The sequence below is a fragment of the Cololabis saira genome, chromosome 21 (genome assembly GCF_033807715.1).
Source record: "Cololabis saira isolate AMF1-May2022 chromosome 21, fColSai1.1, whole genome shotgun sequence".
NCBI classification, from domain to species: Eukaryota; Metazoa; Chordata; class Actinopteri; order Beloniformes; family Belonidae; genus Cololabis; species Cololabis saira.
This window is the reverse complement of record NC_084607.1, coordinates 28087348-28111445: the sequence shown is the minus strand read 5'-3', so window position 1 is coordinate 28111445 and position 24098 is coordinate 28087348. Positions and strand designations below refer to the sequence as shown.

General features: G+C 41.8%; 1 protein-coding gene across 10 annotated transcripts in view; it reads right to left on the bottom strand.

Annotated features, from left to right (window-relative positions):
- LOC133421387 (interferon-induced very large GTPase 1-like) overlaps nt 1–22910 on the bottom strand; it is a 63237-nt gene extending 40327 nt beyond the window's left edge. For 7 of the 10 annotated variants that reach the window (XM_061710944.1, XM_061710953.1, XM_061710946.1 and 4 more), the window contains exons 1-11: nt 22686–22910; nt 19915–20020; nt 19658–19804; nt 8226–8257; nt 7898–7985; nt 7190–7762; nt 5131–5180; nt 3810–3882; nt 1202–1233; nt 847–934; nt 322–371 (exon numbers count right to left, since the gene is read on the bottom strand). In XM_061710944.1, coding sequence (XP_061566928.1) covers nt 322–371; nt 847–934; nt 1202–1233; nt 3810–3882; nt 5131–5180; nt 7190–7762; nt 7898–7985; nt 8226–8257; nt 19658–19804; nt 19915–20005 — 1224 coding nt within the window. In that variant the 5' untranslated portion in view covers nt 20006–20020; nt 22686–22910. The remainder of the gene's footprint in view (nt 1–321; nt 372–846; nt 935–1201; nt 1234–3809; nt 3883–5130; nt 5181–7189; nt 7763–7897; nt 7986–8225; nt 8258–19657; nt 19805–19914; nt 20021–22685) is intronic. The other 3 variants (XM_061710945.1, XM_061710954.1, XM_061710947.1) reach the window with 3 other exon arrangements.
- Nucleotides 22911–24098: the final 1188 nt, after the last annotated feature.

Below are 24098 nucleotides of genomic sequence, written 5' to 3'. Positions count from 1 at the left end.
ATATATATATATATATATATATATATATATATATATATATATATATATATATATATGTGTGTGTGTGTGTGTGTGTGTGTGTGTGTGTGTGTGTCCTGCTTCATTCTGTCAGGATGCTTCAGTTTGAACATCAAACAAAGTTTTCTCATCTTGTTATTTGAGTTTCACCAACGTGATCTTTTCCATATCACAATTCCTCCTCTCTTCTTTCTGCTCTTTTTACGTTACACATTTTTCCAGTGTTTTGTTGGCCTTGCTACATTTTTCTGCATTCCTACATTTTCCTCAATAAACAAATAAAAAGATGACTGGAAAGCTCACTTTTATCTTGGTTTCAGCTGCAGCATCCATCTTTCCATCTGCAGGATGATCTGAGAAAAAAGAGGATTGGACAGTTAAATACATGACAATTTGATACAACAAAGCATCCTAGATATCTGCTTTGTTCTTTCTCATATTTCTTGACATCAACGTCATCCCTCTTCAGTATATCTGCCCAGGTCTCATGACGACTCATCACCTGATCACTGTTTGACACCAGTCAGGTGACGCTCAGCCAAAGATGCTCAGGTCTCTTGAAAATGATATGAATCTCAGTGCCACTAACCTGGACTGTTTAATAATAATACATCTTTATTTCTAAAGCAGTTTTCACACATAGAAATGTAGAACAAAGTGCTTTACATATTTAAAAATGACACAACTAAAAAACAGGAGAAAAACAAGAGAAAATCAGTGGTTCAACTACAGAGTTCCCTGTAATTTCAGTGTCAGAGTTTGAGGAAGTGATCAGCTGAATTATAATATATAAAATCAGTCTGATGACCAATATTTCTAAAATATTACCTTTGTCACTGTTTGCAGCTGATGCAGACTTGCTTTCCATTCCCTGTTCTGTGTTTTTATCTGAGTGTTGAACATCATGAGGATCAATCTGAAAAAAATTTTAAAAAAAATTTCAAGTTACATTTAATGAGATCATAAGTTTTTAACTGTGTGAGCTGATGTTGTTGAGTGTTGAGCTAATCAAGAGTATGATTCATGAAATAAGAGCTGAAGATGAAACAAGAAATGATCACAGAAAAAGAAAAATATTTTAAATTAAAAAGGTCTGAGTTGTAGATCGATTCTCAACAAAAGTATTGGTATCCTCAGAGCTCTGTGAGGAGATTTAATAGACAAGAGAAACTCCTGTTCTCACCTCGGTGTCAGCTGCACGCTCCTCTGTCTGGTCTGCGAGAAAACAGAACACACATACCATCAGCTATGAAGCTGCACAGCAAAATCGGGACTGTTAATTCAACTCCCAGTCTGTTAATTTTAACACTTTTTATGAGTTTATATAATTCTCATAGATTTTGAGTTTAATTTACACTTTGCAAAGTGATTTTAAATCTCTAATAGTGTTACATTTTGACAACCCTTGTGTTGTTTTATGACACCACATAAGTGCACTTTTAACTCAAAATTATTTTATTCCCTTTCACTCTGAGTGTTAATTTTGAACATACAGTGTTATTTTATGACACATGGAAGTGTATTTTTAATCCTAAACGTGTGTTGTTAGTCATTTTGTTTTACAGTACATTAAAAGTGCATTCTATGTTTACTACAATAACGTACATCACAAAATCTGAAAATGATTGTAGTCACTTCCAAGGCTACAGAAAGTTATCCTGAGTTCAAATGTGTTGAACAGCAATAGTGAAAAGTAAAATCATTCAAACATAAATCTATTTTTTTCTTCTTAATTCAAAAATAAATAAGTAACTTAACAGCACCACATAAATTAGCACAATAAGATCAGGCACAAGTTAAAGGAGCATGAGGCAGGATTGAGGCAGGATTTATGAAAAGAAATTCGTATACGTTTTAAGTTTTCTAGTAATAATGTCAGATGAAGCGTTCCAAACCAAAAAGAATGAGCCCTCTAGCGTATCTGTCCGTTGCCTTGAACAGGCTGTGTGCTGCAAAATGTGCTGCAATTCTGGGCCCGAATTTCCGGCGCTGTCCTGCGGATGTGACGTCATGCACGTTCTCCCCGTTCTCCTGTGCCGGCTTCGCTGTTGGCTGCAGTACCCCCGACGGCCCTCGTGGCGAAGGGTGGCGCTATCGAATCTCATTTCTTAAAAGGAGCCTCATGCTCCTTTAAACAATTACAAAGAAAATATTGGCACAATATATTGACTCTCATCTGCACCATAGGCACTTTGTAAATCAAAAGGCCCATTAAGCACAAGACCATCTACTTTAACAACATCATCGTCATTACTTTCAAATAATTTGTAAGCATGGAAATGTTCATTGAAATAGATAACACCATTAACAACAATTATTATTTCTATTCTGCAAAACGCAGGTATGTCATGTTCAATGTCACTGCAAATATCAGTCCTTCCGTGTACTCTGTCCCACTGATTGTAACCCAGTTAGTTGCATGGATGTCTAGTGATACAGACTCAACATGCAAAGCTCGTGCCAACATATCTCCATAGTCCTCATTGTCCACATTAATAGATTCCATTGGTACATACTCAATACATTTGACTGTGATGTTGAATGATCTAAAGGAGAGGTGTCTAAACAAATATAACATAATGTGACAGGCCTGAAATGTAGCATTTAATGGTGGCCCAGACGCTGGTTAAAAATCGAACCCGAGCCCACATTTCCAAACTGTTTTTGCAATTAGATAGATCTTTCTTTTTAAAATATTTTTTGATAAATCTGTTCCAGTAGTCAAAGCAGAGACATGACATCTTAACTGATATTCGTGAAAAGGAAAAGCCCTAAACATTCATTACAACTGAGCTGGGTATAATAAATAAAAGAGGATCAGGATCAGGTTACAAAAGATAAAAGTAATTGTATAATATGTAAAAACCAATAGAGTTAGATTATAAAGCAATTAAACACAAGTCTCAAAAACATAGCTATTGTCAAGAGATTAAATATTATAATTATTGCCTTATGCCAGAGGGGTTTTTTCATAGCCAATTCTAAAATGATGATTTAGCCTATGAATAACAGAGAAATGTACCTACCTGCATTAGGAATTCCGTCATGTACTGTCAGACATAAATCTGGACTGGTCTCTATCAGTTCAGAGATGTCTTCCTCAACTACTGTGTTAGTTTCATCAAAAGCGTCAAGTTGGGTATCAGAATAAAAGATCTGTGTTATGTGGGATTATTAGCAGCAGTGTAAAGGTTTCAGGTACAGCCTCACCTACGTCTAAGGTGCATGGATAGAAAAAGAAAAGATGCTCTTTTAATGTTGAAGAGAGTTCTTTACGAAGGCAACATAAATAGTATTAAGGATGTTTTGAAGGCCTGACTGAAGTAGAGTTAACTTCTCATAGTCAGACTACCACACAAATGCAGCTGAGGGGGAGATAAACCCTGCATACACATGTTGAACTGATCTAAACTGCTATGGAATAAACCAGAACATAAAAAAGCATGAAATGAAAAGAGTTGTGAGTCTCTCACCATTTGTCATTGTTCAAAGTTGCAGCTGCCAACTAAAACCAAGATTTATCTGTAGTTTTGAGGCTTAACTGGTCAACCAGAATAGCCTAAAGCTAACAAGCTGAAGGAGAGGACTGTCTCTGACTATCATGACAGAGTCTGACTTACTGTCATCAGTAAATAAATAAAGTCTTAAAAACCTAAATGTTGATCACATCAACATACAATGGTCACTATATAATACCCTGAGTGTTATTACACAGGACTGCTGAAAATGAACATTACTTTACATTTTCTTAATCTTATAGTAATAATGATATTGGATGTTTGCAGTGTTACCTTTCTCCTTTGTTTCACACGGATCAGACTTGATCTCAGACTTCTTCTCCGAGTGTTCAGCATCACCAGTTTCCTTCAGATAATCACAGTAAGAATTTAAAAAATTAGATTTTGCTTTAATTTACAGTTTACAAAGGTCAATTTCACTTTCCTTTACTGCTGTTAGCATATGTTTTATGTAATAATGTAATATAATAAAATAATTTCTCAAATGAACAACTAGAGGTTGGGATTTAAATATGGTTTGTAATAATGGGGCTAAACAAATAAAAAACACAGCAAAAAACACATCAGACCGGCCATTCAGTTCCTTTCAACATGTTTTACAAAACTGTAAACGGTTGAAGAAAATGACTGACTGACAAATCATCATTCTGTCACAATATTCAAACCACTGTGTTGCATTGCTTTAATTTCTGTAAACATTTGGAAAAATGAAAAAACATTTATTGCAATTTTTTTCCACTTTGCTTCTACGCTTAAAACTGCACAAACCCAGTCAGAGAACAAACACATTAAACTGGAGAGGCACTTTAATTTACTCAATTATATTCAGACATAGGGGGCACATAGGGGGCACATAGGGGGCAGCTAATGTGAGCTACCCTCACAAAAACATGCACACAGTCCTGGGCTACACATGCCCCCTCTGGCCAACCGGGGCGCCAGATGGGGTGGGGAGGATCCGGCCGGAATAACGTGATCCTTCCACGCGCTACGTCCGGCCGGAGAAACCCCACCCTGTCTGGTGAAAAGATGCGGCCTGCTCACTCCTCAGGTTAAGGAGGAGACCTGAGCTCAGTGCAGGGCCCTCCCGGGGTTGGTAGAGGATGGCAATGCCCAGGTCTGTCACTTAGGTAGGAGCACGGGGTGGTAAAAATGGGAAAAAAAACGGGATAAAAATATTAATATAAAAATTATATTCAGACATCATCTTCTAACTTTTCTCCTTTTATCCCGGTACCACACACATACATTTTTGTGTGTGTGTGTGTGTGTGTGCGTGTGCGTGTGCGTGTGCGTGTGCGTGTGCATGTGCGTGTGTGTGTGTGTGTGTGTGTGTGTGTGTGTGTGTGTGTGTGTGTGTGTGTATCCTGCTTCATTCTGTCAGGATGCTTCAGTTTGAACATCAAACACAGTTTTCTCATCTTGTTATTTGAGTTTCACCAACGTGATCTTTTCCATATCACAATTCCTCCTCTCTTCTTTCTTCTCTTTTTTATGTTACACATTTTTCCAGTGTTTTGTTGGCCTTGCTACATATTTCTGCATTCCTACATTTTCCTCAATAAACAAATAAAAAGATGACTGGAAAGCTTACTTTTATCTTGGTTTCAGCTGCAGTCTCCATCTTTCCATCTGCAGGATGATCTGAGAAAAAAGAGGATTGGACAGTTAAATACATGACAATTTGATACAACAAAGCATCCCAGATAGACTATGTCTGCTTTTGTTCTTTCTCATATTTCTTAACATCAACCTCATCCGTCTTCAGTATATCTGCCCAGGTCTCATGACAACACATCACCTGATCACTGTTTGACACCAGTCAGGTGACGCTCAGCCAAAGATGCTCAGGTCTCTTGAAAAGGATTTGAATCTCAGTGCCACTAACCTGGACTGTTAATAATAATAAATCTTTATTTCTAAAGCAGTTTTCACACATAAAAATGTAGCACAAAGTGCTTAAATACTTAAAAATAAAACAAACTAAAAAACAGAACCCCTCCACCCTGGAAGGCGATGCTCCAGTGTTACCATTCTCCTTTGTGTCACATGGACCACACATTATCTCAGATTCTTCTGCTTTGTTGTCTTCATTCTGCTCTGAGGTTGCTCTGTATTTTAAGTTATCCTCAACAATGAAGAGTGATTAAATATAAAAAATATTACTTTTCATTTTGTATTCATTCTGATGCAATATGTAGTTAAATCTGGATTTAAATGTGTAGAACTTTCCAGTGAAGTTATTGCTTTATATAAGTGAGATATGGTACGATTGTTCTCTTGTTTACTGTGATCATCTCCGATCTCTATTCTGAATGTGGAGCATGTGCAGTTCGCCAGAGCGCAGAGGTCTTAGGGGTTTATAAGTTTTAATTTTGGTCTTAATTGTACCTAATTGTCAGGACCGGTATGCTTGTTGGTGAGCAATATAAACTAGTGTTGCTTGTGTTTCCAGTCAAGAAAATGTCACATGAAGAATTGTATAATTTTGGTGGTTAATTCCGAGTTTTGTTTTGTGTTTGTTTTGCAGGTTTACAACCTAACTAATAACGGTAGTGTGTGAATGTTATTGTGTGTGTGTGTGGCAATAAACATTTAAAAGAAACCAGAGTTGTATCCGCCTTACCTTAATCTGGACAAAATGGTTTAATTTATTATTAGAATTGATCACGTTGTTTATCAATGGATATTTACACAGGATTGTTTAAATGCTTTTTTGCATTCAGTTTAATAATAAATATAACGCTAAATAAAGTTTGCTGTGTTGCAGAACTTTGACACACTGGTAAGATCAATACGATTTCATAACTTTTACATTAATTCATCATAAGGTATTTAAAGATTTCAGTCAAAAACAACTTTTTGCCAATATTTCATGAACATACTGATCCAAAACCAATCCAGAAATCTTATAATATAAAATAAAAGTTGAAGACCAATTGCTGCTCTTTTTTAAATACAGTTTTAACATCTAAGTTAAAGGGGAAATAATGTATGTATCTGTGCTCAACCACAGTTTGCATTATTTTAAGAATGATTCTCGGTGATATCAAAGGTTCATCATTTTGTTGACATTTTAAAAGTTACAGTACATGTTTGACCTAGCAGGAAATACAATTTTTTAAAGAACATGGTGACCAGTTGCAACAACAATGTTTATTAATGGCCCCACATGCAAAATATGCACATTGGTCCTTTACACTCCAAGCAGATCAACAGATCAACCTGCCCCATGTATCTACACCCATATGGGTCAGGCCTGCTGTCCTGAGTATTATTTAAAAATAATTTTAAATCCTCTAACCTTGTCTGTTGCTGTGACTGGTAGACTTATCTGATTGGTTTAGGAAGGTGATCAATAAAAGGAGATTCAGCGGTGAGAGGGCGCAGGGGCAGACCCAACAGTTTTCACCACAGCAAACAGAAAACATGTTTTGGTTTCAGGACCTGACCAAGAAGTTTTGAGCTCCGTCAAAGTAGAACCTGTCCTTTATTCTCTTCTTTTCTTGATCAGAACCACACAGCTTAGGGATAGTTTTTTTTCAGCATTTTAAGTGGTGTGCAGCATCACTGTCATTGTAATAACAAACTCTGAATTCATGATTGAGGCATTAGTATAGAAATGTTAACTTTTAATAGTATTTAAATCTTACCTGTCCTGGCTTCTTCTTTGAGGGATTTATGGTCGAGTTGTTCCTTCTGGTCTCCAGTTTCCTCAGATATGTGTCTGCTGTAGTACGGTGGGTTGTTCTCAGAGACCATGACATCTATTTTTTCCAAAAGCTCTATTATCTCTTTTTCATCCATCATGGTTCTTGTACATGTGTGGAATCTCTTTTCAGAAAAACTGTCATTAACTTCCAGGTTTGTAAGGGCAAGTTCACACTTTTCATCAGACTGATGAGTCACAACTGTGATTACATTAGCTGTGTGTCGTTCCCCAAAAGCTTTTTCTAACCACTTCATTCCTGCTCTGTAACGGGGGCTGTGCAGGTCGTTCTGTAACAGCAAGATGAAGGCATGAACTGTTTGAATTGAAGGGATTTTATCAACACTGGGAAGACCAAGCATGTTGATGACAGACACGTGTCGACCACACAAGTCGTACAGTCTGGATGAAAACTGTTCTACATTTGTTTGTTCATCACGGTCAAGTAAGAGGTTTTTTGGTCCAATCTCGATGGAGTTTGTGTCACCGATCAACACGAGTGTGAGTTGAGCCATGACTGGAGAAGAACAAGAGAAAATCAGTGGTTCAACTACAGAGATCATTGTCATTTCAGTGTCAGAGTTTGTGGAAGTAATCAACTGTATTATGATATATAAAATTATTCTGATTACCAATATATCTAAAATATTACCTTTGTCACTGTTTGCAGCTGATGAGGACTTGGTTTCCATCTCCTGTTCTGTGTTGGTATCTGAGTGTTGAACATCATAAGGATCACTCTGAAAAAGTTACATTTAATGAGATCATACATTTTTTACTGTGTGAGCTGATGTTGAGTGTTGAGATAATTAAGAGTATGATTTATGAAATAAGAGTTGAAGATGAAACAAGAAATTATGAAAGAGAAAGAAAAATATGTTCAATTAAAAAGGTCTGAGTTGTAGATCGGTTCTCAACAAAAGTATTAGTAACCTCAGAGCTCTGTGAGGAGATTTAATAGACAAGAATTCGGATCTCACCTCGGTGTCAGCTGCACGCTCCTCCGTCTGGTCTGAGAGAAAACAGAACACACATAGTGTTAATTCAACTCCCAGTATGTTAATTTTAACACTTTTTCTAAGTTTATATAATTCTCATGGATTTTGAGTTAAATTTACACTTTGCAAAGTGTTAATATTTGAACTCTCTAATAGTGTTACATTTTGACAACCCTGGTGTTATTTTATGACACCACATAAGTGCACTTTTAACTCAAAAATGTGTTATTCCCTTTCACTCTGAGTGTTCATTTTAAAAATGCAGTGTTATTTTACGACACATGGAAGTGTATTTTTAACCCTAAAATTGTGTTGTTAATCATTTTGTTTTAGAGTAAATTAAAAGTGCATTCTGTGTTTACTACACTAACGTACATCACAAAATCTGAAAATTACTGTAGTCACTTCCAAGGCTACAGAAAGTTATCGTGTGTTCAAATATGTTGAACAGCAATAGTGAAAAGTAAAATCATTCAAACATAAATCTCTGTTTTTCTTCTTAATTCAAAAAGAAATAAGTAACTTCCCAGCACCACATGAATTAGGACAATTACATCAGGCACAAGTTAAATAAAAAATAATGGCACAATATATTGACTCTCATCTCCACCATAAGCACTTAGTAAATCAAAGGGCTGACAAATCACAAGACCATCTGCTTTAACAACATCTTCATGTCCATTGAAATAGATAACACCATCAACAACAATAATTTTTTCTATTCTTCAAAATGGCCGACTTCCTGTTCGTTTTCGGCCATGGCGCCAAGAGACTTTTCTTTAAGTTGAGACATGATAAAGGTGTGTACCGATTTCCGTGCATGTACGTCAAACCGTATTGTGGGGCTTGAGGTACAAAGTTTTGTAGGGGGCGCTGTTGAGCCATTAGGCCACGCCCATTAATGCAAACAATTAAATATCACATTTATCGCCAGGCCTGGCCTGCGTGCAAAATGTGGTGACTTTTGGGGAACTATCAAATATGGACCAATCAGATGAAGGGGGGGGGGGGGGGGGGGCGCTTTTTGGCGTCTAGAAAAGCTTTTGACTGAGAAAAGTAATGCGCTTCGTCGCAGGATGGAGGTGCACATTTTGATGTCTAACACACCTGGGTGCACGCTACGGTTCGGGCCGTATTAACTGCCGAAGGAATGGCATAAATTGCGCCAAAATTACACGATTAATTCAAAATGTTCAAAATGGCCGACTTCCTGTTCGGTTTCGGCCATGGCGCCAAGAGACTTTTCTTTAAAGGAGCTGTATGTAAGAGCAATAATAAAACGAATCATAAAATGACCCCAATATGTCAACAGACATTTAAAAATCATGTTCATTTCAAATACTTATGTCACTGACAACAGCACTCAATCCAGGATATTCTAGTTTAAAAAGAGGAGTTGCAGCCCTCAACTGATGTTTATGTTGTCATTTTTTGTTTTGGCCTGAAGCTCCACCCTCCACCTATCTCCCAATCACCAAGTCAGTATTGTTTCGGCATCCGGGTTGCCAGCTCGGCTCTAATTATCGCAGCCATGGCAGCCTACATTCCTGCTGCAATCTGCAGCCTACCTGGCAACCTCTGGTCGGGGGGAGGAGGGGGAGGGTACACGCCGATCAACAATATTTTGAAAGTGACTGCAGTACCAGTTTTAGCCATTTCTTACAGACGGCTCCTTTAAGTTGCGACAAGATACACGTGTGTACCGATTTTCGTAATTTTCGCTTTTGACTGAGAAAAGTAATGCGCGTCGTCGCAGGATGGAGACGCACATTTTGATGTATAATAGTGATGCACCGAAATGAAAATTTGTGGCCGAAACCGAAAATAATAATAAACACTTGGCCGAATACCGAATAATACCGAACAATGGTTCTTCACAGTTTTGCATTTATTTTGCCAATTTTTGAAAAGAAAAATGGAGAATCATCTTTCACAATCTCTAATAGGCTATGTTCCGCTCTTACATTTGGTGATGCTTGTAAGTCTCGTTTTTGGGCATGTGTAGGCTGTGATAATGAGACGGGTATTTCTGCAGCCTGATGAGAGGCTCCAGGTTGCAGAGGGCCCGGTCCTGATATGCCCCGCCCCCCGGTCATATGCTCTGCCCCCTGGCCCGGCTCTGATATGTTCTACTGGCGAGAGGGTTGTCGCTACTGGGGATGGGGACTTCTGACAGATAACCATCTAACTGTTGAGCGTCTGCATCTGGGTTATTTTCTTGGAGGATCTCGTCATATCAGACAGTGAGGCGCACCGCATCGGCCCTTTTCTCTGCGCTCTCTCCCCATCTGCTGCGCTGTGCGTCCCGTGACCGTCTCCATCACCAAGCGGTTTCCCAAATCCAGCTCAGGAAAGTATGTTATGGCGCTTTTGCATTAGTATCACCTTAGCTCGGTTCTACCCGTTTTGCGCTTTCGCACTAGGGCTGAGACGGGTAGAGCCGCCAGGCATCGGAATGGCTTGTCCTAAAAAAAGAGGAAAATTCTCCAGGCGGACGAGTGAGGGCGCAACGCGCCCGAACCCTCTAGGGGGGTCCGGGGGCAAGCCCCCCCGGAAAATTTTGAAAAATAGACTCAAAATGGTGCATTCTGGTGGTCTCAAAGCTCCATAATCACATCTTTTATCAATGCAAGAATACACACAAAAAAATCTGAATTTTTGCAAAGAATGATGCATTTTGATAACATAATAACACGCATTCATCATCATGGGTAATTCTTCATGCATGAATAAATCTTGAAATCAAGATAATTATATCTTAAACTTGTACAATGGCCAGAATCCCCCTTTCACACCTAAATTAAATGACAAAACGACAAAAGACAAGCAGCTCCTTGTCTTTCAGAACTGTGGTGTGGAACTCCGAACAGATCTGCTCAAAGTTCAGTGATGAGGAGCTCCACTGAACTCCAATGAATTTGTTATAATTTTGATTATTTAATTCTTTATTGATTTCATAAAATATTCAAATTTTTTGAGATTTTTTATTTGGGGTTTTCATAAGCTGTGGGCCATAATCATTCAAATTATAACAAATAAAAGGCTTGAAATATCTCACTTTGCATGTAGTGGGAAATAATATATTTGTTTCACCTTTAGTTGAATTTATTGAAACTAATTAAGTTTAGCAATACATTCTAATTTTCTGACCTTCACCTGTATATTATGACCAATAAATAAGAGCATAATAAATGTCCCGTATCGTACCATATCCGGCTCAGGGATGATTCAGGTATGAGGAACTGTGCAATAGATGCCTGGCTCCTCTGTGACGTTATATTACGTTTGTGGAGGTTCCTGCAGCATGCTGCCTGACACACCTCAGAGAGACCTCTGTTTCCTCTTTTAGGACGAGGTGGGGTGTCTGGAGCCTCTGGAGACATCTTGACTTGACTTTTTTTTTGTTTAAAGTCGCGTGTGTCGGTGCAGTTAGCAGCAGTGAGAGGTAAAGGCTGATTTATGGTTCCGCGTCAGACCAACGCAGAACCTACGCCGTACATTGCGGGTCCCCGCGTACTCTACGGCGTAGGCTCTGCGTCAATTTAACACGGAACCATAACTGAGGCTTAACGAGGCAACGGAGCGCAAAGGGGTTCCGTATTGGTTCAATACGGAACGCAACTTTTAATTCCCAATTACGTAACAATTCCGTATTTCAAGGGGCGGGTGGCAAGCCCATACTCATCTCTGCACAGCCTACCTGCAACACAGCAGTGCTGCTGCTGCTTTTTTGTCCCGCTGCAAAAATGTATTTTAATCTGAGCTGCCGGCTCCTCTTCATTTCTGCTGCTGCCGCGTCCTGGCTGTCTGTCTGTGAAGGCTGATTTATGGTACTGCGTTAAATCGACGCAGAACCTACGCTGTAACCCTACTTTTTTATTTATTTTTTCCCCCGTTCCGCGGAAACTTTTTGCTGAGACCAAAATCCGCGGAATTCCGCGGATCCGCGGAAGAATCTGATGCCTGGCCGCTCCAAGTCGATACTTTTTTCTGTAACCATTTCAGTGAGGTTCTGAAAGCGGGCTGAGCAGGGACTATTTCTGACGTCACCACCTCCTCGCCACCGATTGGTCGGGGGGCGGGGACGTCACCACCCTCCGCGCCTCTGATTGGTCGGGGGGCGGGGCCGTCAGACGTTTGAATCAGGAAGCGGGAGTCAGCGCGAGGGGTCTCGCGGCTCGCGGCGATTTTATTATAAAGCGCAAAACGTCTGTTTGGTGATCCAACTCTGAGGTGCAGATGTTCATAAACCAGGTGGCTGTCGAGAAAAAATTAAAAAAGGGATGTAGACGGGCTGTTTTACTCTCAGCCGCTCCCGGCTCCAGCTGATTTCTCATCAGCGCCGACATGAACAAAGCGGTTGCGCAATCGAGTACGTCACAGCAGCTTCACCCAAACCTGCCCGCTTCTCCCCTGGCAGTGCGAAAACACACGTGTGGGGCCGTGTAAAGCCGCGCCGAGCCGTGCCGGGCTGAGCCGATACTAGTGGAAAAGTGCCATTAGATTCCTTAAACCAGCATTTTATATCTTCTGGTTTGCTGTTTGAGCAGGAAATAAAACAAGGGATAAGTCAAGTGGATTACTCTCGGTTAAATACCAAGAAATCCTCTGGTCCTGATGGGTTAGATCCATATTTTTTGAAAATTGCTGCTGAACATATTGCTGAACCTTTGACATATATTTTTAACCTGACTATAGAAACTGGAATAATTCCTAGTGTATGGAAGTCAGCATATGTCACTCCTTTATTGAAGGGTGGTGACCGATCCAATCCTAATAATTACAGGCCAATATCAAAACTGTCTGCTTTAGCCAAAGTTTTAGAAGAGCTTATAAGTGACCAGTTGAAAGATTTTCTGACAAGAAATAGCATTTTAAATGAGCTGCAGTCTGGCTTCAGAAAAAAGCACAGTACTGTCACTGCCACCATGAAAGTTTTAAATGATCTCATAAGTGCTATTGATTCTAAAGAATACTATGCTGCATTGTTTTTAGATTTGTCAAAGGCTTTTGACACAGTTGACCATTTGGTCTTGTGACAGAGACTGCGGGATATTGGAATGTCTTCAAAAGCTGTCATGTGGTTTGGCAACTACTTGTGCGGCAGAACACAAAGTGTTCAGGTCGATGGTGTATCCTCCAAACCTTTGTTGACTCAAAATGGTGTCCCCCAGGGGTCCATATTGGGTCCTATTTTATTTACTATTTATATAAATGTTTTGTGTCCAAATGTAACTGATGCCAAATTTCATTTTTATGCAGATTGACACTATTTTGTACTGTTCTGCTTCATCATTAACAGATGCTATACAAAAGTTACAATCTGCTTTTAATGTCATTCAGAGTAATCTTAATGAATTAAGACTTGTGCTTAATTCTGCACAATCTGAACCACAATCTCCCCGATCTGAACCCGAGTGGTGTTTTGTTGTTTGACTTCTGTGCTAGTCACAGTTTGTCCATAACGAACACCATGTTCAAGCATAAGGGTGTCCATCAGTGCACGTGGCACCAGGACACCCTAGGCCGGAGGTCAATGATCGACTTTGTTGTCGTTTCATCTGACCTTCGGCCGCATGTCTTGGACACTCGGGTGAAGAGAGGGGCTGAGCTGTCAACTGATCACCATCTGGTGGTGAGTTGGGTGCGCTGGCGGAGGAGGAGGTTGGACAGACCGGGCAGACCCAAACGGATTGTGAGGGTCTGTTGGGAACGTCTGGCCGAGGCCTCTGTCAGGGACATCTTCAACTCCCACCTCCGAGAGAGCTTCTCTCGGATCCCGGGGGAGGCGGGGGACATCGAGTCCGAGTGGACCATGTTCTCTGCCTCCATTGTCGACGCGGCGGCTCGAAGCTGTGGACGCAAGGTCTCCGGTGCCTGTCGTGGCGGCAATCCTAGAACCCGGTGGTGGACACCGGAAGTACAGGATGCCGTCAGACTGAAGAAGGAGTCCTACCAGGCTATGTTGGCCGGTGGGACTCCTGACGCAGTAGATGGGTACCAGCAGACCAAGCGAGCCGCGGCTCGGGCAGTCCTGGAGGCAAAAACTCGGGTCTGGGAGGAGTTCGGGGAGGCCATGGAGGAAGACTTTCGGTCGGCCTCGAGGAAATTCTGGAGGACCGTTCGGCGCCTCAGAAGGGGGAAGCAGTACTCTGCCGGCACCGTTTATGGTGCGGGTGGGGAGCTGTTGACCTCAACTGGGGACATTGTCGGACGGTGGAAGGAATACTTCGAGGATCTCCTCAACCCGACTGACATGCCTTCCACTGAGGAAGCAGAGAGTGGGGACTCTGGGGCGTGCTCATCCATCACCCAAGCCGAGGTCACCGAGGTGGTTCGTAAGCTCCTCGGTGGCAGGGCACCGGGGGTGGATGAGATTCGCCCTGAGTACCTCAAGTCTCTGGATGTCGTAGGGCTGTCTTGGTTTACACGCCTCTGCGACATTGCATGGAGGAAGGGGACAGTACCGCTGGAGTGGCAAACCGGGGTGGTGGTCCCTCTGTTTAAAAAGGGGGACCGGAGAGTGTGTTCCAACTACAGGGGGATCACACTTCTCAGCCTCCCCGGGAAAGTCTACGCCAGGGTATTGGAGAGGAGATTACGGCCGATAGTTGAACCTCGGATTCAGGAGGAACAATGCGGTTTTCGTCCCGGTCGTGGAACACTGGACCAGCTCTACACCCTCCGCAGGGTGCTCGAGGGTTCATGGGAATTTGCCCAACCAGTCTACATGTGTTTTGTGGATCTGGAGAAGGCATTTGACCGTGTCCCTCGTGCCATTCTGTGGGGGGTGCTGAGTGATTATGGAGTCCGGGGCCCTCTACTAAGGGCTGTCCGGTCTCTGTATGATCGAAGCAGGAGTTTGGTTCGCATTGCCGGCAGTAAATCAGACTTGTTCCCAGTGCATGTTGGACTCCGGCAGGGCTGCCCTTTGTCACCGGTCCTGTTCATAATTTTTATGGACAGGATTTCTAGGCAGGACTTCTCCATCCGCCTCAGGTGGAGGAGTTCAAGTATCTCGGGATCTTGTTCACGAGTGAGGGAACAATGGAGCGTGAGATTGACAGACGGATCGGTGCAGCGTCCGCAGTTATGCGGTCGATGTACCGGACCGTCGTGGTGAAGAGGGAGCTGAGTCGAAAGGCGAAGCTCTCGATTTACCGGTCAATCTACGCTCCTACCCTCACCTATGGTCATGAACTTTGGGTAGTGACCGAAAGGACAAGATCGCGGATACAAGCGGCCGAGATGAGTTTCCTCCGCAGGGTGGCTGGACGCTCCCTTAGAGATAGGATGAGGAGTTCGGTCACCCGGGAGGAGCTCGGAGTCGAGCCGCTACTCCTCCACATTGAGAGGAGTCAGCTGAGGTGGCTTGGGCATCTGTACCGGATGCCTCCTGGACGCCTCCCTAGGGAGGTGTTCCAGGCATGTCCCACCGGGAGGAGACCCCGGGGAAGACCCAGGACACGCTGGAGAGACTATGTCTCTCGGCTGGCCTGGGAACGCCTCGGACTCCCCCCGGAAGAGCTGGAGGAAGTGTCTGGGGTGAGGGAAGTCTGGGCATCCCTGCTGAGGCTGCTGCCCCCGCGACCCGGTAACGGATAAAGCGGGAGAAGATGACTGACTGACTGAAGATTTCTAGGCGCAGCCAGGGGCCGGAGGGGATCCGGTTTGGGAACCTCAGGATTTTGTCTCTGCTTTTTGCAGATGATGTTGTCCTGTTGGCTTCATCAGACCGGGACCTTCAGCATGTGCTGGGGGGGTTTGCGGCCGAGTGCGAGACGGCAGGGATGAGAATCAGCACCTCCAAATCCGAGGCCATGGTTCTCCATCGGGAAAGGGTGGCATGCCTTCTCCGGGTGGGTGGAGAAGTCCTGCCTCAGGTGGAGGAGTTCAAGTATCTCAGGATCTTGTTCACGAGTGAGGGAACGATGGAGCGGGAGATTGACAGACGGATCGGTGCGGCGTCCGCAGTTATGCGGTCGATGTACTGGACCGTCGTGGTGAAGAGGGAGCTGAGTCGAAAGGCGAAGCTCTCGATTTACCGGTCAATCTACGCCCCTACCCTCACCTATGGTCATGAACTTTGGGTAGTGACCGAAAGGACAAGATCGCGGATACAAGCGGCCGAGATGAGTTTCCTCCGCAGGGTGGCTGGACGCTCCCTTAGAGATAGGGTGAGGAGTTCGGTCACCCGGGAGGAGCTCGGAATCGAGCCGCTGCTCCTTCACATTGAGAGGAGTCAGCTGAGGTGGCTTGGGCATCTGTACCGGATGCCTCCTGGACGCCTCCCTAGGGAGGTGTTCCAGGCATGTCCCACCGGGAGGAGACCCCAGGGAAGACCCAGGACACGCTGGAGAGACTATGTCTCTCGGCTGGCCTGGGAACGCCACGGACTCCCCTCGGAAGAGCTGGAGGAAGTGTCTGAATTCAGGCAACTTTTGTATCAATACTTGACTACGGTGACATCTTATACATGCATGCAAATCTCTCCTCCCTGAAAATGCTGGATTCAGTGTATCATGCAGCTTTAAGATTTGTAACAGATTTAGGTTTTCGTACTCATCACTGTAGTCTTTACGAGAGTGTTGGCTGGTCTTCTTTGCACGATCGTAGATGGGAACACTGGTATTGTTTTCTTTATAAAGCCATCTTGTGTGACTTTCCCCCTTATTTGTGTTCTCTCTTGGTTCTTAAAGTCAACACCAAAAGCTGTAGTCTCAGGCACGATAGATGGATAATGTATACTATTCCTCGTACGCGGACTGTTTTTGGGGAAAGGGCCTTCAAAGCATTTGCACCCTCGTCCTGGTATAAATTACAGAGTCATCTTAAATTGGATCATCTCCCAAGTTTGCTAGATTTTAAAGCTAGGATCAAGGTCTATCTGACTACTGAATGCACATGTTCTTTTATCAAACATTGAGTGATTATACTGTAGTGATGTGATTGCCAAACTGTTTTAGCTGTTTTTTATGTCTCTTTTGTTGATGTTGTTCAATGTTGTTCAATGTGTAACTGATGTGGACCTATTGTGCTGCCTTCTTGGCCAGGACCCCCTTGCAAAAGAGATTTTAATCTCAATGGGATTATTCCTGGATAAATAAAGGTTAAATAAAAAAAATAAATAAAAAAATAAATAAAACTCAGCCTGGATAATTTCTCGTGTCCTCAGCTTTTTCCCCACATCCAAGTAATGATCTGACATGCTGACATGTTTTCTGCATTTAACACTGCACGCAGCTCACTCCACGCTGTATGCTGTTTGATTGCATCATCACACGCCATTATTATTCCACCGAACACCGAAAGTGTTTTTTTGCAATTTTCGGCCAAACAATTTCGGTTACCGAACATTCGGTGCATCAATAATGTATAATACCTGGGTGCACGTTACGATTCAGGCCATATTATCTGCCGAAGGAATGGCATAAATTGCGCCAAAATTACACGATTAATTCAAAATGGCTGACTTCCTGTTTGGTTTCGGCCATGGCGCCAAGAGACTTTTCTTTAAGTTGCGCCATGATACAGGTGTGTACCGATTTTCGTGCATGTACGTCAAACCGTATTGTGGGGCTTGAGGCACAAAGTTTTCTAGGGGGCGCTGTTGAGCCATTTTGCCACGCCCATTAATGCAAACCATTAAATATCAAATACCATAGGACCTTCGCACTGTAAGTGCTCGGGCCCTAATTATTAGTCCTGCCCTGTACTCTGTCCCACTGATTGTTACCCAGTTGCATGGATGTCTAGCGAAACAGACTCAACATGCAAAGCTCGTGCCAACATATCTCCATAGTCCTCATTGTCCACAGTAATAGATTCCATTGGTCCATGCTTAATACATTTGACTGTGATGTCTCCCACTGACATGCAACAGAAATAGTATTTTTTTGCAAGAGATTTTGTGATGTTTTTGAAGTTTTTAAGGGTGTTGTTCAGAATCCTGTGCTTTGCCTCGAATCACATGCTCCACATATGTATGAGTGGTCCAATATTTCAGATACAAGATGGATAATGGGTCATATAGTGATGTTTCGGGACCAGGTTTCTATCAGGACCTTTCTTGGCTGGTCTTTTCACTGTATTCCTGGATATGGTTTTGATATCTGTGAGGGAAGTTGATGTTGAATGATCTAAAGGAGAGGAGTCTAATGGCGCTTTTCCACTAGTACCTACTCAGCCCGACTCGCCTCGGAACGGCTCGTCACGCCTCGTCCAGGCTCCACCCGCTTTGTCCTTGTTTGTTTTTCCACAGCCAGGTGAGAAGTGGGCGGGTTGGGGTGAAGCTGCTGTGACGTACTCGATTGCGCAACCCCTTTGTTCGTGTCGGCGCTGGTCAGAAATCAGCTGGAGCCGCGAGCGGCTGAGAGTAAAACAGAGCTCCTGTGGATCTGAACGTTTCTTATCACCCATCTACATACCTTTTTTAATTCTCTCGTCAGCCACCAGGTTTATGAACATCTGCACCTCAGAGTTGGATCACCAAACAGACGTTTGTGCTGTATAATAAAATCACCACGAGCCGCCAGTCGTTCTCGCTTACTCCCGCTTCCTGATTCAAAGTCTGAGGGCCCCGCCCACCGACCAGTGGCGCGGAGGGTGGTGACGTCAGATATAGGGCCGACTCAGCACGCTTAGAACCTCGATAGAAAAGATACAGAAAAAGTATCTGCTTGGCACGGCTCCACCCGGCTCGGCCCGTAGAAGCGCGCTGAGTAGATACTAGTGGAAAAGGGCCATAAAAGAATATAACATAATGTGACAGGCCTGAAATGTAGCATTTAATGGTGGCCCAGACGCTGGTTAAAAATCTAACCCGAGCCCACATTTCCAAACTGTTTTTGCAATTAGATAGAGATCTTTCTTTTCAAAATAATTTTTGATAAATCTGTTCCAGTAGTCAAAGCAGAGACATGACATCTTAACTGATATTTGTGAAAAGGAAAAGCCCTGAACATTCATTACAACTGACCTGGGTAGTTAATAGATATAATAGGATCAGGATCAGGTTACAAAAGATAACAGTAATTGTTTAATATGGAGAAAACAATAAAGTTAGATTATAAAGCATGAAACACCAGTCTTAAAAACACAGCTATTGTCAAGAGATAAATATTATAATTATTGCCTTATGCCAGAGGGTTTTTTTCATAGCCTAAAATGATGATTATGTTCCAATGAATATCAAAGTACCGTATTTTCACGACCATACGACGCACCGTGTGGAAAGGCGCACCCTCAGTTTTGTGTGTCATTTTTGGTTTTAAAACACACATACGGCGCACCGACCAAAAAGATTTATGTGCGCCTTATGGTCGCGAAAATACGGTAAGTCACTCCTCACTTTTCATTGGTGTCTTAACCAGTATTAATGATTTAGCCTATGAATAACAGAGAAATGTACCTACCTGCATTAGGAATTCTGTCACGTACTGTCAGGCATAAATCTGGACTGGCCTCTATCAGTTCAGAAAAGATGTCTTCCTCAACTACTGTGTTAGTTTCATCAAAAGCATCAAGTTCGGTAGCAGCAGGAAGTTCAAACTTGCATTTGACTGTAAGATAACCATGTAAACAGATGTAAAATCGATGCCCAAATTGAATCTGAAATACATAAATCCTTGTGTTTATTTGTTGTAAAGGAAATATTAAGATGCCTACTCACCTTGAGCAATGAAATCCAAATATGTGAACCCTGACTCTAATCGGATGTACTTCTTGGTGTGCTGGTACTTCACCTTGAGCAACATTGTCATATCTTTAGACTGCACCTTGTAAAATAAATTGAGAAATGGGGCAGTTAATGTAAACAGACTTGATCAGGGGCAAGGGATTCATTTCTGACTGAGATGGACCCAGCGTGACCCCTGTGGGAAATTGATTCAATGATAGATGCTTCATCCATTCTTGTTTTGAAAATTACACCTGTCTGACATGACACCTGTAGAAATAATAGTCATTCTACACGCCCACACAGCTGATGTTTTGTTACACGGATAGCGTCTCCCGACTCCCCTCCCCTCAACTCGCCTTCAGGTACGAGGTGATAAATAACAGGCCTGCGTTTATATCAACCAACACACGTTGAACACGCGTTCATAGTGTAAAAGGTTCAAATGTTCTGTATAAAAAACTCATCAGCTTTCCTAGCTCTCACTTGACTCTCCTCACACTGACTGCAGTCAGATTTTATATGTTGGGTCCTCACAAACCCCTCCCAACGTCAAAGCAAAAGAAAAAGTAGGAGATCTTTGTTTTCTCTGAAACCACGTGGTTTACAAGAAAGCTGTAGTTCTGTAGTGAAAAAAATAAAAGCTTACACACACAGAAAAATGTGTTGTTTGTTACCCATCTATTACAGAAAGAACACATGAAATGACTTGAAAATGACAAAAGTTACAGTAATAATTTACTGAGTAGAAGCCACAAAGCTTGTGGAACAACATCATTTAGACATATGAGACACAACTGGAGCTTTTACTGTAATAGATGATATGTGAATGAAATGAAAATACATTGAATTGATTTCTGCAAAAGATTATACAACAAAATATTAAGTTGAACAATTTGTCAAGGCCATTTTCTTTTTTTTAAATTCTGTTGAACAATAATTCAAAAGTCTTGAGTTTTTGAAAGGAAAAAAGAAAACAATGGATACAGACAGTCAGGTTATAACCACATTACATTTAACTGTGTGTCGTTTTTTTAACTCTTTTTTTAACTCTTTTATAACCCACCCGTTTCTTTCTCAAATTCCCAAACCAAACCCAGGTCCCCACAAGAGGGGGAACACAGTGGAGCAGGAACTCTGTAGAGATGAATAAATCAAACAAACACAAAAAGCAGGAACACTGCAATCTGTAAAAACAATGGCAAGTGTATCTGAATATCAGAAAACTAATTAAAAAACACATATTCTCGTAAATAAATAATATATTTAAAAAAAAAGGAATGAGGAAGGGTGAGAGAGATCAGTCGGGGGGGAAGGTTTGGAGCGAATAGAAATAATCTATGAAGGACTGCGAACGCAGTTCAAACAGCAGGTGTATCCGCCCTTTTAATCTGATTGGTTGCAGATCCTTCCGTGTTAAAAAAAAACTATTTGTGGATCGAGTCACGTCAAGGGAGTCTCAAAACTCACACACAAATCCAGCGCAGCTCACAGACAAAAAAACATTTGTAAATCAGGTTATATTTGGGTGTGCATCGAAAATACATTTGTATATCTTGTCCTACGCACGTGTGAATTGTTCTGTGCATGTGTGAAACGGTGTGTGTATTTGTAAAACTTGTCCTGTGGACGTGTGAAACGGTGTGTGTATTTGCAAATCGGTCTGTGCATTTGTAAAACTTGTCCTGTGCATTTGTGAATGATGAGACTGTTCTAGCTCCATACACTCTCACATACTTCCTTGACACACACACACAGACACACACGCACGCACACATACGACTCTCAGCAGCAGCAAGTTGATGTGACAAAAACAGCCCTTTGAAAAGATTTGAGATGGAACTGTCAGAGCACTTTTTTTTTTTTTTAAGGGCGCATGCGCCCCACGTGGATTGCACCCTGGGCAGTCGCCCATATTGCCCATAGCAAAAACCGGCCCTGCCTCTCACAATACAAGGAAAACATTTTGATTTGCAAATTTAACTGAAAACCAGTTTATACATCCCATTTAGGAATATCAGAGAATTTAGAATAAATTGGAATGAAAACATTGGTGATGGAGTGCAAAAGAAGTGTGTTTCTATTTGTTACACTTTTGAGGTATTATACAGGAGTAAAAATATATTTTCCCCTAGAGTACAATTAAAGAAGATTGTCTTGCTTTTACTGTATTATGATTTTAAATAAAGTTGTCTTTCTTATTTGTCTATTAAATACATATATTTATATCAAGAGAATCAGATTACAAAATGAAGCCACACATAAAAAAGTATTTGCACAGAACAACTTCAACTGAACTCTAAACAGAAAGTAAAATGAGAGTAGTAAACTGGTTTTGTTCATGTTATGTAATAAAACACTGCAGGTGTTGTTCAAAGTCGCTTCAAAACCTGTCAGACATGTTTAATAGTCGACGGGATGCCAGTTGCTTCCGCCTCACAAACCCCTTCCAAGATAAAAGTAAAGTTTAAAGCAGGAGAGCTTTGTTTCACTGAAATCTTATGATGTAGAATAACATGACATTCGTTTCAAAGAAGTTCAATTTATTTATTTTTATTTTGAAGGGTGGGTGTTTTCCCTGGATGTATTTGGAATTAAATGGACATTTCATTATATTTACATCAAATGTACCTACCCTAAACTTAAACAGAAGCAATAGAGAAGCAAAGCAAGAGTGTATATGTCCAATCTTAAATACATAATTTAAATGGCAAAGTCAAAGGAGGAAGATGAATTGTTTAAAATATAATGTAATAAAAATTCACCTTGTGAGGTTTTTTGACTCTTGTCCAAACTCCCGTTGAACTCCGTCAGACTTCGATGACTTATCAGCTGCCTCTGTCTTTTGCCCCCATGGGAGCAAAGGGTTCGCTCCAGCAGATGTCCGTGACCCGGGATTGGAATAAGCAGCTATAAATAATAGATGGATGTGTGGACTTGCCAGTTTTTATTTGCTTGCTCCTCTTAAACCCCTCCCATAATAAAAGTAAAAGTGAATGTAAGAGAGTTTTAATTCTCTGAAACTTGATGAGTCACAAGAAATGTCAGTAATCTAACCAGTTTACCCAGCCGATATAGCTGATATTTATTTCTCTTCTTCTCTTCAGGGAAAAAGCTGTCCTATTTGTTGTAGTCCGTATGTTTCTGTACCGCTTGCCTGATGGAGGCAGTTTACACAACCTGTTTAGCTAAGATGTATTTCTCTTCAGAATCTTTGGGGTTATTGTTTCTGTTCTCTTTGTTGTAATCTAAATTGAACAAATAAAAACAAAAAATAATCTTTTTACATACTGATAAAATGAATAAGTGCTGCTCTGTTCTATAATAATAATAATACATTTTATTTATAACTGCCTTTCATAAAACCCAAGGACAGTTTCCAACAAAGAGATAAAAAAACAATAAAATAACAATAGATACAATGGAGGATGAACTGCAGCAGGTGTACAAGGCACACCTGCAGATAAGCCGGTTCATCAACGTAACCATCTTGTGTTTCTCCACTGGAATTGTGGACCCACTCTTTGCACCCTCTTGGCTTCTGTTTGAACAACTGCAAACCATCTGCAGAGACATAGAGATAGATGTCTTTATTGTCACTGAACAAGTTCAGTGAAATTGGCATTGCAGCTCTCGTGTGCAGAGAAAAAGGGAAAAAGAACAACAGAAACAATACAATAAAACAATTTAAAAAAAAGAAGATTATATTCTAGCATGAAATGAAAATGTTTTGAGGGGGGAGGATGTATGTGTATTGCTGTCAGGAGGTGTCTGTGTGTGGGTGTCTGAAGGGTAGTGAGGAGTGTGAGGTAGGCTGTAGAGGGCTGAAGGCTCTGACAGCTCTGGGGAAAAAGCTGTCCCTCAGCCTATTTGTTGTAGTCCGTATGTTTCTTTACTGCTTGCCTGATGGAAGCAGTACAAACAGTCTGTGACCCGGGAGGCTGGGATCCATGGTGATGGATCTGGCCCTCTTGTGACTCGGCCTGCATATATAGAGTCCAGGGGCCTCATGTACAAAGAGTGCGGTGCACAAAAAACGTGCGTACACCACTTTCTACGCTCATGGCCGGATATACAAAGAATGATTTGAATGTAGAAAGTTGCGGTCTTTCACGCACACACCAAGGCTGGTGTACGCACTTTTCTGAGGTTTTGTCAGTTGGCGACACTCGTTGGTG